The sequence below is a fragment of the Salminus brasiliensis genome, chromosome 4 (genome assembly GCF_030463535.1).
Source record: "Salminus brasiliensis chromosome 4, fSalBra1.hap2, whole genome shotgun sequence".
Classification (NCBI taxonomy): domain Eukaryota; kingdom Metazoa; phylum Chordata; class Actinopteri; order Characiformes; family Bryconidae; genus Salminus; species Salminus brasiliensis.
Window position 1 is genome coordinate 2,297,388 of NC_132881.1, and position 14,173 is coordinate 2,311,560.

Below are 14,173 nucleotides of genomic sequence, written 5' to 3' on the forward strand. Positions count from 1 at the left end.
GAGCCGGTTTGAGGGCTCGCGCACTGTGGGCTAACCACGCTTACACGTCGTTTAGTCCCCATAGTGTTGAGTTTACACGTTTCCATATATTCATATTTCTGTAATAACAAATTACAAATAACTGCAACGTCTACTTTAAACGTTTTAAACGTTGTAAACGTTGTAAACGTTGTACCCCCCCCCGCCCCCCGCCGCGTTGGTACGGTCCAGCCTGCACGCACGCTGCCGCTGCGCACGTGCTGGGCTGTTGTGTTTTCTGGCAGATCCGCGTCTGGTAACTAACGTTAGCCGGAGTGTCATTAAACACTACAGTAACATTCGCGATCTTAAGAGGAACATCTTCAGCTCTGGGTGAAGAGTTTAGCGTCTGCGGGTTGTTGAAGAGTGACTGAGCAGCCGCACAAGCTGGTGTCAGCGGGCAGAGAGAGAGGGGAAGGCGGCGGCGGCGCCTCCTGCAAGCTAAAGGTAACAGTGAGCAGCTAGCCAGCGCCTACTGTTCATTCACTCAGCACAGCAGCACAGCACACAGCAGCAGCTCCGCTGAAGGAGGTCTGGAAGTGCCTTAACGCAGCCAAGGTCCAGTGAACTGCAATGCCACGTCACATGCTGGCCTGTGGCTTCCCCGGTGGGCTTCAGTAATGGGCTTTACCAGGTCCTGAGAGAGTTAGCAGGCAAGTGCTAGCTCGCTAATGCATCCATGATTTTGCATTTATGTAAAAAACAAACTGTGAGCTTATTTCGCTCTAGTTCAGAGCTCCTTTCAGTCTTACTAGCCTTTAAAACCCAGGGCTTCACTGCTGCCGCTGCTCTGCTGTGTTGCCAACAAGGTCAGCAGCAAGCACTGCATGTAAGCCCTGTAGGAACAGTTGTAGGTATAGTTGTAGGTATAGTTGTAGGAACAGTGTAGGAACAGTTGTAGGTATAGTTGTAGGTATAGTTGTAGGTATAGTTGTAGGAACAGTTGTAGGTATAGTTGTAGGTATAGTTGTAGGTATAGTTGTAGGAACAGTTGTAGGTATAGTTGTAGGTATAGTTGTAGGAACAGTGTAGGAACAGTTGTAGGTATAGTTGTAGGTATAGTTGTAGGTATAGTTGTAGGAACAGTGTAGGAACAGTTGTAGGTATAGTTGTAGGTAAAGTTGTAGGTAAAGTTGTAGGTATAGTTGTAGGAACAGTTGTAGGTATAGTTGTAGGTATAGTTGTAGGTATAGTTGTAGGAACAGTTGTAGGTATAGTTGTAGGTATAGTTGTAGGTATAGTTGTAGGAACAGTTGTAGGTATAATTGTAGGAACAGTTGTAGGTATAGTTGTAGGAACAGTGTAGGAACAGTTGTAGGAACAGTGTAGGAACAGTTGTAGGAACAGTTGTAGGAACAGTTGTAGGAACAGTTGTAGGTATAGTTGTAGGAACAGTGTAGGAACAGTTGTAGGAACAGTTGTATGAACAGTGTAGGTATAGTTGTAGGTATAGTTGTAGGTATAGTTGTAGGAACAGTGTAGGTATAGTTGTAGGAACAGTGTAGGTATAGTTGTAGGAACAGTTGTAGGTATAGTTGTAGGAACAGTTGTAGGTATAGTTGTAGGAACAGTTGTAGGAACAGTTGTAGGTATAGTTGTAGGAACAGTGTAGGAACAGTTGTAGGAACAGTTGTAGGAACAGTTGTAGGAACAGTTGTAGGTATAGTTGTAGGAACAGTTGTAGGAACAGTTGTAGGAACAGTGTAGGAACAGTGTAGGAACAGTTGTAGGAACAGTTGTAGGAACAGTGTAGGAACAGTTGTAGGAACAGTGTAGGTATAGTTGTAGGAACAGTGTAGGTATAGTTGTAGGAACAGTGTAGGTATAGTTGTAGGAACAGTTGTAGGTATAGTTGTAGGAACAGTTGTAGGAACAGTTGTAGGTATAGTTGTAGGTACAGTTGTAGGAACAGTGTAGGTATAGTTGTAGGAACAGTTGTAGGTATAGTTGTAGGAACAGTGTAGGTATAGTTGTAGGAACAGTTGTAGGAACAGTTGTAGGAACAGTTGTAGGAACAGTTGTAGGAACAGTTGTAGGTACAGTTGTAGGAACAGTGTGGATGTGGGGTTTCACCCTCCCCCAGAAGCCTGTAGGATACAGATGGTCACCCCTTGTCAGCATGGACCACTTGTAGGTTCCAGAGGTTTGGCCTAAACCCAAACCCAGGTGATGGTATTGCTGTCCCCTAGAGAAACTGACCCAAGCAGATCTTACAGAGCCACAGTGGAGCTTCACAGCACATCCAGCATCTGTCACATTAGAAACTGGGGTTTCTTGGACTCTATTCTAAGCCACAGCTCCAAGGCGGGAGGCGTGAGCCGCGGGAAAGCGGTCCAGGAGCTCAGCCAGCGCATCAGAAAGAGGTTCACCTTAAATGAAAGAAGAGCTAAAGGTTATTGACTGTAATGGAGCCAAGATATAAGTAGATAGATTTGTGACCGGTCTACGTAAGTGTGCTATTTTTGATGCAAATTTAAAATCCAAATGTTTTTAATGGTGTTTGGATCAATAGAAATGTGCAGAAATCTTTACATTAACTGACAGATTAGACTGTTTTTGCTGTTCTAATATAACTGTGACTATATATTTACATAAAAAACAATATTTAAATATACTTCTAAGGTGTCCGTCACACTGGGTTTCCACGATATGTATAATAATATAAGAGATAGCTGCTGCTGCTGCAGCCATACATGTAAATATTTGCACTGGAGCCCATGAGTGGTGCAACTGTCAGAAGTGCTGGCCCTGTCATCAGGATGAGAGGTATCCCACTCCCTCAGGAGATCAGTAGGATTGCTTTATATAGGGAGGGACTATTTAGTGTATTCAGTGGCTCTAAAAACGCAGAAATTCAGACATTTCCTCCTCTTCTTCAGTGTGTCAGCACCGGTCCCATAAACAAACACATGAGTGTCTGAGCTGTGTTTAAATCTCTAAACATGCAAACACACAAATCATACTGTTATACTGTAATGTGCAATTACATAGTACTGTAATTCAATTAATATGCATGCATTAACTCTGGTTCAACAAATTTCCCATATTTATTGTCATATTTAAGTATTACCACTATGCCACTTTACTATATTTATATAATGTATATATATGTACATATTTAAAATTTTTCTCTGTTTTTAAATGTATTTTATAGAGTGTTTATTTTTATTTTATAGAGTGTTTATTCTTACACAAACGGTTGCAACTATAACAACTGCGTTTTCCTTCCTGGGATGAATAAAGTATTTCTGATTCTGGCATATGATATCTGACTATAGGTTTTTATAGCTTTCAGCTCAAAAAAAATGACACATCGATACGCCACATCGAGGGCGGAGAGGTTCCTCCTCTTGTGGCGGATCCAGCATGCTGATTGGCTCGTCTTGTTGGAGTGTGGGACTTTATCTGTAAACAGACGCCATGTTGGGCTTTACGAGAACCCCCATTCATACTTAGTGCCCTAAAATGGGGATCCATAGAGGTCCGATCCAACCCGGTGAGGCCTGATAATCTGTTTAAGATTATTTAACCAGAGAAAAAATCAAACCATTGGTGAAAATATAAAATAATCATTGGCATTAAGTCAGCTATTTGTTACAGCCTCTCTGTAATTGGTCTAAATGTGTGTTTTGAGGGTGTATGCAGTTTCCCAGGGTGCTAGAAGCGCTGATGACACCCATGTTGTACTAAGAAAAGTGTCTTATTGTAGTTAAAGTGTTTAATCTTAAAAAAACGTAACATTTTAAATCATAAAATATTTTTATTTCAGTGGAAGCTAAAGTAGCAAGACTTCATTTTTGTCTCATTTTTGTTTATCTATAATTGTGTATATTTCTTATATATTTCTTCAAGTTGTGTATTAAAAAAAACAAAAAAGTCACAAGGTCCTCCAGCACTCATCTGCTTTGTCGTCTCAGCAGGCGTCCTCCGAGTTCTTCTGTGTGTGTCGAGAGTGACCGGCCGCCACCATGCGGAGGTGTAAGAACTGCGGTGGGACGGACATCGATGTGGACCAGGCTCGTGGTGATGCTGTGTGTATGGGCTGCGGCTCCGTGTTGGAGGACAACATCATCGTATCCGAGGTTACCTTCGTGGAGAACAGTGGCGGGGGCTCGTCTGCTGTCGGACAGTTCGTGGCATCAGATGGTGAGTGGCTCATCTGGTTCACCTACTGCCAGCTCTTTACACACCACATAGAGCTGCACTGCACTGCACGGTACGGTCATAAAACTTAAAGTTAGAACTAGTGCAGACGATTGATTGGTCAAATGCAGTCACAGCATCATCAGAAATCAGGGTAGCGAGTTCTTGCACGAGTAATGAACTAGGGTATGGATAGCAGTGGGTTCAGGTAAGTGCCCATGTGGTGCGGCATAGCACAGGTCATTTGATGGGCTTTACATATGGAGAGAAAAAAAGTACCAAGATAAAAAAAAAAATACAATTGTTAAATAGATTTTTATCAGATTTTTCTCCTATTTTCTCACCAATTGCGACCGCCGATTATAAACAATAAAAGCCCTAATACCCTCTCCAAATGCTAATTAACAAAAATAGTAAACAGCTCCCTCTGTTGGTTAAATGGTGGTTTAATCAAAAGCATATAATAAATATTACACATTAATACACACCATACATACAGTTGCACTATTGCACATATATTACATCTTTAATATGGTAAAATTTGCTAGATACAGCGTCCCTCAGATGAACTGACGCTTCCCAGGGGGCACCAACCTGAAGGGGTGGAAGCTTGATCTTGCCTTTTCCTGTTGCAGAACATAACCAGCAGCTTTGATGGTGTTACTGTGCTGTTTGCAAATCAAATTCACTCAAAAACTGTTTTACAGCAACTTGAATCTAGTCTGGAGTCGAAGAGTTTTGGATTCTGAACTCTTCGATCTCCTCTGGGGCCAAAAAACGCTAAAATGTTAAATTGCTGTGTTGCAGTATGACCTTTAACCAGCAGAGGGGGCTGTCCTCTTTTAAAACAGTATTTATGGTGGTAAATGGAGGCTGTTTAAAAAAACTGTAGCACTTTTGTAACATGGATAAATCTTGCTGATGGTCTGTTTATGTTTTCTTGTGATGCAGCCACTGGCAATGCCCCTTCTCTGGGTGGCAACTACACTGGGATGGGAAAGGAGTCCAGAGCCCAGACGCTACAGAATGGTGAGTGGACGGACAGTGATCACCCAACAGCTGCGTAATATCCGTTTATGGGCTTTGTGTTTCAGGTGGGCTTTTCTGTATGTGAAGTACGTAAGTACTTCAAGAAGCCAGACCCCATCCCTTCATTTATTTAAAGCCTCTAGGAACACTCCTTAAACATCCCCAAATGCACTCCTCACCCCCCTCTGAGAATGGTCTGTGTGCCGAACATGAGAGGCGACAGAGGACGCTGGGAAGCCGATTCCCCAATCGCTGCTCGAGCTTTAACATGACAGCTTTAGCTTTAGCTCTCCAGGTCGTTCAGACTCGAAGAGAGGAGCCATGTTAGCCTTGTGATTGGTCAGGGGTATGCTGATGTAAGCCTGACCCACTTTCAGGACCACATAGAGAGGTGAGCTACAGCAGATGTTTATTAGACTTTGGGAAGATCTTCATAAGACAGACTCTGTACATTTACAGTGGGGGACCCGAGGAGCCAGATCAGCTTTGTTGGGAAGAAAACTCCAAGATTTAGGTTCCCAGGGGCTTTAATTCCCAGTCAGACGGCTGTTAAGTACATGTTTTTAGTGCCAAGCCTCTCTAAACCCGTTCAGTAATGCTGAGGTCTGGACTCTTAGGATTTGTAAAATATTTTTAAATATATTCATATTTTTCATTTTGTTTTTATCTTAAAGTGCGCTGTCCCTCAGATCAGATTAGTCCAGTCGATTCTGCTAAAATAAAATTGGAGATTTTATTTAGAGCTGAACTGCCTCGTATATTTCACATGGAGCAGTGTGATTTTAGATCACGCATAACACGCCTTCTATACCTGCATGCTGTGATCATACCAGTATAGGATAATCTGTGCTGTAATGGCAGTAGAATCGCAGAGTTTAGTTTGTTGGTTTTGTAATGTGGATCTGATGGGTAACTGTAATGCACATCATTACAGGACGCTTTACAACAGATTCAAATCAATAAAAAGTAAATAAACAGAGCGCTGCTTTGTGTTTACAGTACTGCGTACAGTTTCCTTTGGGGCAGTCCTAAAAGCTGAAACACAGAACCAAACTGCAGTCAGAATGAGCTACATCTGCTGTGTAAGAGCTGTCTTTACTGTTGAGTAGCTTTATAGGAATGAGGCTTTGTTGGAATTGGGTTTGTCATTCTGGGTATACATTTCACCTCTATTCTGAATATTATTGTCATTTGGGATTCATTTGGAATATTATTTCTATAATGAGTTCATTATGCATTTGGATGTTAATTTTATTATAAATTCATCAATAATTTTAATAACTTTGTCAGTAGAACATCATTGTGAATATTAAAGTTCATAATAAAGTCACTTCAGATATTAATGTTATTAGAGCTTCATTTTGGATATTTCGTAATGAATTCATTCTAGATACAAATGTTAGAACTTTATTCTGAATGTTAATGTTATTAGAACTTTAATCTGGAAATTGTTTTATGATCAATTCATTCTGATTAATTAACATATTTTATAATATTCATTCTGGATATTAACTGTATAATATTTAATAACAGATTAGTTCTTCATCTGAATTTTATTAAAACTTCATTTAGGGTATTATATTACTGTATATTCAGTTTGGATTCTTGATATTCTTGATTTTGGATTTTTTTTGGTTTTTATTTTGGATATTGAATAATAAATTGATTTTAGATACAAATGTGAAACTTCATTCTGGATGTTAAAGTTATTAGAACTTTAATCTGGAAAACAGAAAATTTCTTGATCAATTCATTTGAATATTAATTGTAAAATAAATTCCTTTTGAAGATTAATGTTTTTAGAACATTGTTCTGGAAATGATTGTAGAACGTCATTCTGGATATTAATTTTATAATATTTAATGGATGTGATTTTTATGTGATTTTTGTGTAATAAATTCTGGATATAGGTTTTCATTCTAGATGTTAATTTTCTCTGTCACAGATTTTATTTACAGGTGCTTCAGTTGTTAACGTAATCTATTTAAACTCAGTTGTTCTTAACAGGGTTAAGATTAAGATTAGGGTTTAAGTTTAAAGTTGAGATTGTGATGAATTAATCTTCAAGTGAATAATTAGTTGAAGATCATCTGATCATCTGCAACAGGACGACAGGGCCCACCAAAATAAAGTGTTACTGCTTATTTTATTGGCTCCTCATTCTGGATGTTCTCCAGTTGTTCTTCGCAGTGTTGACAGCATCAGCAGTAATCACCCTCCCTCTGATGAGATCTCTCACAGATTAGGGGGAAGTGTGACGTCTGAGTGGATCTCTGCTCCTCCGTTGTTGATGCTCTACAGCGGATGATTCGGAGCTTGTGGAAACGCTGATTTCTTTAACACTGATGATTCATTCGATTCATTCATCGTGTCAGAGCTGAGCAACAGTTTATCAGAGGTGTGGCCTGTTATCTGTGGGAAAAGAGGAGAACCTCAAGTGTGTGGTTCATGCCGTTGTGAAAGCGGTTAGGTGTGTGGGCCACCCATTCTGTGTGTGTGTTGTGTGGTAATGAATGAATCACCTCGCTCAGACAGACACATGGCTGTGTGTGTGTTCTGGTAGAAGGAGAACATATGGAGGATCTCTTTATTGTGAGCGTTTGTGAGTGCAGGCACGTACGTGTGTGTGTGTGATTTAAGGGCCCGCAGTCTACGTTGAGATTTATTGGGGTGTGTGAGTGTGTGTGTGAGTGTGTGTGCTGGGAGAACAAGCGATCTCTGTGTGGTTGGGAGTTTGTATAAATAGCCCAGGGCTTCTGCTCCGTACCATTTTTCAGTCTCACACTTCCTCCTTAAACCTCCATAAGGAGTTAGTGTTGAGAGGCGCTGCTAAAGCAGTACTCATAGTGATCATGCCACTAATAATAACTGTACAGAACATGATGATGATGATGATAATTAGCCGTGTGTCTTGATAGGTGTCTGTCGTTAAGCGCTTAAAAAGTTGGATGATGTTTTGATTGAACTTCAGGAGAAAAAAGTCTGGATGGCACGGAGTTGCTGCTCTACTGTTCGCATTTTATTAATTTAATGCTGATTCAGCATTCAGGTGGATTCAGTCTGTTTCTAAATTTTAATAAATGTATACATATAAATGCACATGACTAATATCAGATCACACTAGAATCATTGTGGTGGTAGCATGGATGGACAATTTGGGCATTTGGGCATGGCCAAAGACCATAGTGTGAAGGAAGGAGCTGAATCTGCAGGTGTATGGAAGTGTACGGTCATATGGGTCTACCAGCAGTGGCAGAAATCCCAGTCTACAGGAGGTTCTTTTCAGGATCATGGATGAAACTGACGGTCAGGGACCACTGGTGGGTTTCACAGCTTGTTAATGAAAATCGCTTCACGTCCAGGCAGGCAAGTCAGTGCAGGTCCTTCACCAACAACTGCGGACCATCAGCAAATGGAGCAGAGTGGCACATTATGGCATATTATGTACATCCCTTGAGGCATGGACTCCACAAGACCTCTGAAGGTGTCCTGTGGTATCTGGCACCAACATGTCAGCAGCAGATCCTTTAAGTCCTGTAAGTTGTGAGGTTGGACCTCCAGCAGGCATCCATGACCCAAGGTTATCCTTATGGGAGGTGCTGACTTCTGCATACCCCACAAGACCTGCCTGATGTTTTGGAGATGTCCGGTCGCCTAGAACTTCGCAGGTTCACACTGGGCTGTCACAGTGCCTCAGATTCCAGAACTCCTTACTTCAGGAACTGATTGTTTACTTGCTGTTTAATGTAGGGTATCCACCCCTAGACCAACTCTGCCATCGCAACAGTTACTTCTGACCCGTTTGGACACAGTGTGTTATGCTATCGTTGTTTAGCGGTCTTCATTGTTATTTGTTGTTGTTGTTGTTTTTGTTTAGCCAAGCGGAACATAAACCACCTGGGCCACCAGCTGCAGATGAACCAGCACTGCTTGAACACGGCCTTCAACTTCTACAAGATGGCACTGTGCAAGCGGCTGACCCGCGGCCGCAAATCTGCCCACGTCGTCGCAGCCTGCCTTTACCTGGTGTGCCGGACAGAGGGGACGCCACGTATCCTTTGAATGAAAAAGGGGGCGTGGATTTTATTGGGTTGTTTATTGGTGAGTGGGTAGGAGTTGGGTAGGGCTGTGCAGAGAGTGTGTCAGTGGCTGTTACTCTAAATAAAAGCTACAGTTTAAAGCCAACTCTGTTGTCCTAGAATAGACACCCACTATTTAGGTATACCCCTCACACAGTGCTGCCAGTGCTAAGAGGGTGGAGGCATGTTGCATTTTTTTTTATTTGCCAATAAGACAATGTCATTTGGTGGCTCAACACTTATTTTGTTATGTGAGCTAACAAACACCCGCACTGGCTAGCATTGCATTGTGATGAGGGAGGGGGAGGGTCATACCCACCTAGAGAGAGCAACGCTAATTATGCTCTCTGGGACTCCTCAACGTCTGTGGCAGTGATTAGGATGTAGCACAACAAAGCCAGTCAAGCTCGCTCTCTGAGAAACAGTACTCAGTGACCCCGCTAATGCACACGCAAATGTCCAAATGTTTGTGGACACCCCTTCTAATGGATGCATTCCGCTACTTTAAGTTGCACCCATGCACACCTGCACAGCTTGTCTAATCCCTGTAGAGAAGTACTGCCTATAGAATCCTATCTCTAGAGTCCTATGAACCTATTGGCGCCATGCTGCCTAATGCCAGTGGTGGGCTAGAAGGGTATAAACCCCCCATCCCAATAACTGTGTTCTCTGGAATGATGGATGGTGTTAAATCCCAATACGTTTGGGCTGGTGAGTTGGTGTGGTGATCATCCAAGGTCCTGACCTCACTAACATGCTTGTCGCTGAATGCACTCAAATCTTCACAGCAATGCTCCTCTCCAAAATCTAGTAGAAAGTCTTCTTCTCTGGACAGTAGAGACAGTTACTCCAACAAAAGCAGGATCAACTTTTTAATGTCCTTGATTTCAGAAGAAATGTTGAATGGGAAGTTGTCCCAATACTTTTGTCCATGTAGTACTGGAACTGCCTGTTTCAGTAATACCCATGTACAATCCTTACTGAAGAGGTTTTGAGGAATTATTGAGGCAGAATTCAGATTGTCGTGTTTCAGCATTGTGAGGAGTCCCAGAGATTAAGGAGGGACATGGAGGTAAATGATAGTCATGTGACCTTGTGGATGACTGTATGTCTGACTGGCCTGATTTCACCGTGAGCTCAGCTTTCAGAGGAAATGGCTGTGTAAAGAACCGCACACAGACAGTCAGAAGTTTGGTCTCCCAGCAGATCTTATCCTGTCTGGCCCTCTCGGGTGCAAGGGTGCGTCATTCGCTGGGTGAAGTTTCCCCCTCCGTTTTTATGGACACACACACACACACACACACACACACATACATACAGACACATGCACTGTGTGTTCCCTGGAAGTGTTAAGCTCTTGTGAGTGAGAGACGGATGAGTCATTGAGATGAGTGAGAGAGAGAGATAATAGCCAGTTATTGTACCACAGTAATCATTAGTTATTATAAATCAGGTGTTTTTTAAAGGAAAACTGTGGTGCTAAGCTTAGTTAGTCACATTTGTGGAGTACAGTCAGTTTCCACAGACTATAGTTTCAGCTTGTTTTCAGCTTGTTGTTTGTAACGTGAATAACAGGGTGGTAGCATTGTGTTCATTGTATGTTATTGCAACTAATAGTGCAGTTATAGGTAAAAAAAAATTATATATAGTATAATGAATAAAGCTTAATGTATTGTGAATAGTTGTTTTTTTTTTTGTCAAATTTAGTTGTCATTGAACAAAGGGGAAAAAAAGGTTTTAAAGGAAAACTGTGGTGCTAACCTTAGTTAGTCACCTTTGTGGAGTACAGTCGGTTTCCAAGGTTTTGTTCTGGAAAATGAACAGAAAACTGTGTGTTTCCGAGTCGTATGTTAATGCGTTAATGGAGGAGTTCAGCAAAGAATCAAAATAGGCAAATAGGTGTCTCCTAATAGGCAAAGGCAAAGCTAGTTTCCACTAAGCAAACCAGGCCGTGCTAACGCCGTGGTAGCAATGTTGAACATGGCCAGTAGCGGGAGTGGTAACATCACGGCAGCGTTTTTGGAGAAGGCCCTACTGGAGGCCAGTGGGCCTTTTCTCCTGTCTCTTTAGCGTCTGTGTGTTCTTATTATTCCTAATAACTCTGTCCTTTCCTCCTGTTTAGTCTGCCCGTCAGTGAGGCACTCTTGCCTCACAGCGTCTGGGGAGTGTGAGGGAGCAGACCAGTGTGGGCGGGGGTGTCTATGGGAACTGCAAAGTGAGCCGATGTGCTAAGATGTCAGTCTCCTGAGACTGTCTTCGGTCTGGTTTAGTAGGATGAGTGAGTGTGTGTAGGTGGTGTGGATTTGTGCTTTTTTGTTTTTTTTTGATGCTGTGTTTTCTTCTTTACAAAGCTAAACAGTAAAAGCAGAGATTTTAGGGCAGGTATGCAGGGGTGGATATAATCAGGGTCGGCGCTGGATATTTAAAAATGCCCTCAATATGAATATATATGCTGGAGATTGTACATATGAATGTACATATGAGTATATTGTGGATTGTTAGTGCTTCTAATACACTTAACAACTGCATTGATCATAAACAAAACATATTAAGACCAGTTATAGAAACAACTGCATACTAACAAATGCACTTGTTGTGGTGCACTGAGGAATGCATTAGCTTAATTAATCTGCATTAGCTAGTTTAGCCTATATTTCTCTCTTCTCTCCTCTCCCTGTCTTTATCCCTCCCTCTTGTCAGGTGCGTAGAGAAAGGAAGACCGAGTTGGCACCATCAGGTCTCCACTTCCTGTATCCGTCATTTCAAATGAAAAGCCCTTTTGTTGTGAAGTAGCAGCGGAAATATATGTAGCAAAAACACTGATTATGCGTATTATTTAGTGCTATTTGGTGTGTAATTACTGCAGCCGAACACTGACATTAGCAGATGCTGAATTTGTGATGCAAATGAAGTCATTAAACACTAATTTAGTTATGAATAAAACCTCCTTTTAGAATATGTGACACCTCTTGATTTATTACTGATAATTAAACTATTAGCCTAATAAACTCTCACGTAAAGTAATAAAACCTGCCACTATCTAGAACCCTGATGAATCCAAGTGCTGCCAATCACACAGTAATAATGTGTAGATTTAGAAATAATTTCAATAAGGTAAATAACAGGGTGGTAACATTGTGTTTATTGTATGTTATTACAACAATAGTGCAGTTATAGGTAAAGAAATTATATATAGTATAATGAATAATGCTTATTGTATTGTGAATAGTTTTGGTTTTTTTTGTCTAATTTAGGCATCATTGAACAAAGAACATTAATTAACCCCTAATTAATGTCCCAGAAGTGTTCACTTGCCCTTTTAAGCATCGTGATTAGAGGTGTCAATCAATGAAATAATAATGGCGTTAATCACAGTATTCAGATTGATCACCAGTTAAAATGCTAGCCAGCACGTCCTTGATTTTCTTATTTTTAGGGAAGGAGAACAAATAAATGTGCCTAATAAACTGTCTAGAGGAATCCAGGGTTTATTATTCTTTTAGTATCTCAGTAAAGTTTAGAGAACTTTAGCCTCAAACACGACGAAGCTCGGACTCAGAAGCTTTAATGGCAAAACTTTATAAGAGATAAATGGATGATCAGTAATCGGGTTGGTGCGTGTGTGTGTGGGTGTGTGTGTAAGCAAGAGAATGAGAGTTAGTTATGAAAAATTAATCCATATTTCATCACAAATAAAGTTGGATCAACCCTCTGAGCTCAACAGTAAAAGCGCTAATACGCCACTAGACTCTGTAAAGAGAGAGACCTACAGGAGGAAGTTGGGGTCAAACATGATAGGATGATTAATTAGCATTTTAAAAAAGGTTAACGCGTTAAAGTGAGCAGATAAATCGTGTGAGGTAACGCATTAACCCTGATAGCACTAATCGTGATATTGTGTTTTTGCGGCGTCGCCCACACCTTAATTCCAGTGCGGGTTTCCTAATGTGTTGAACTTGTCGCAGAGAGTTTGCCTTTATGTTTGATCGAAGGTTGCGTTTCTGAACACGCTCCGGTTAAACACCTGCCTGTCTCGCCTTTGTTGTCGAATCAGTTGAAGAACTGCGGTTTTCCACAAGCCTCTGGAGGAGAGCGCAGGTGGATCTAAAGGAAATCTGAGAAGACAAACACATTCAGCTGCAGATAGCTCTCTCTCTCTCTCTCTCTCTCTCTCTCTCTCTCTCTCTCTCTCTCTCTCTCTCTCTCTCTCTCTCTGTGTGTGTGTGTCTGTGTCTGGCTTTGCCTGTAATTGTTTCGCCTCTGCATTTTTATTGATGTTTATGTGTACATGAAGATACATGCATGCACGCGCGCGTGTGTGTGTGTGTGTGTGGCATGGCAGTGTCTCTCAGTGAGTCAGACTGTGTGTTTTTGATGGAAGCGTGGTGTTTGTAGCCGTGGATCCCCAGTGGGAGGGTTAAATATAGCCTGATTTATAGCTTGGCTCTGCAGGAGCTGCACCTTCCCTTCCAATTAGAACATCTCCCTGGTTAAGGAGAGGCTTTAGACCTTAGATATTGAGCATTGTGGTGTGAAATTACTCCCGCGTTAAAGCTGCGTCACTCTGCTGGTTTGTGCAGTGGGTTTGTGAAGATTGGGAGATGGTCATGGTCTGGTTCTAGATAAGCAGTATCAGAGTGTGGCTGACTGCTCCGGTAGATCTGACAATAACGGCCTAACTGAAAGGAGAGGGCCAGAAGGTAACACAGACATGGGGGCACCCAGAAACACTGGCATCCATCCGCTTCACCGTCCCCAGACAATTGGTCTTGGTTTGATTTGGTTTCATTAAATTTTCATTACATTTTGCTATTGAGCCTAATGTGCACTCAGGGTTGAATCATTTTGATTGAGAATTGTTTGGACTCTGGTAATGTGTTAAAATGATCAAGACCACTTTCCAG

At 41.6% G+C, this 14,173-nt stretch overlaps 1 protein-coding gene across 1 annotated transcript in view; it reads left to right on the forward strand.

Annotated features, from left to right (window-relative positions):
- Positions 1-263: 263 nt before the first annotated feature.
- The window catches only part of brf1a (BRF1 general transcription factor IIIB subunit a), a 63,981-nt gene continuing 50,071 nt past the window's right edge, over positions 264-14,173 (forward strand). Inside the window, exons 1-4 of the mRNA XM_072677320.1 lie at positions 264-465; positions 3,939-4,164; positions 5,113-5,190; positions 9,068-9,241. Coding sequence (XP_072533421.1) covers positions 3,987-4,164; positions 5,113-5,190; positions 9,068-9,241 — 430 coding nt within the window. The 5' untranslated portion in view covers positions 264-465; positions 3,939-3,986. The remainder of the gene's footprint in view (positions 466-3,938; positions 4,165-5,112; positions 5,191-9,067; positions 9,242-14,173) is intronic.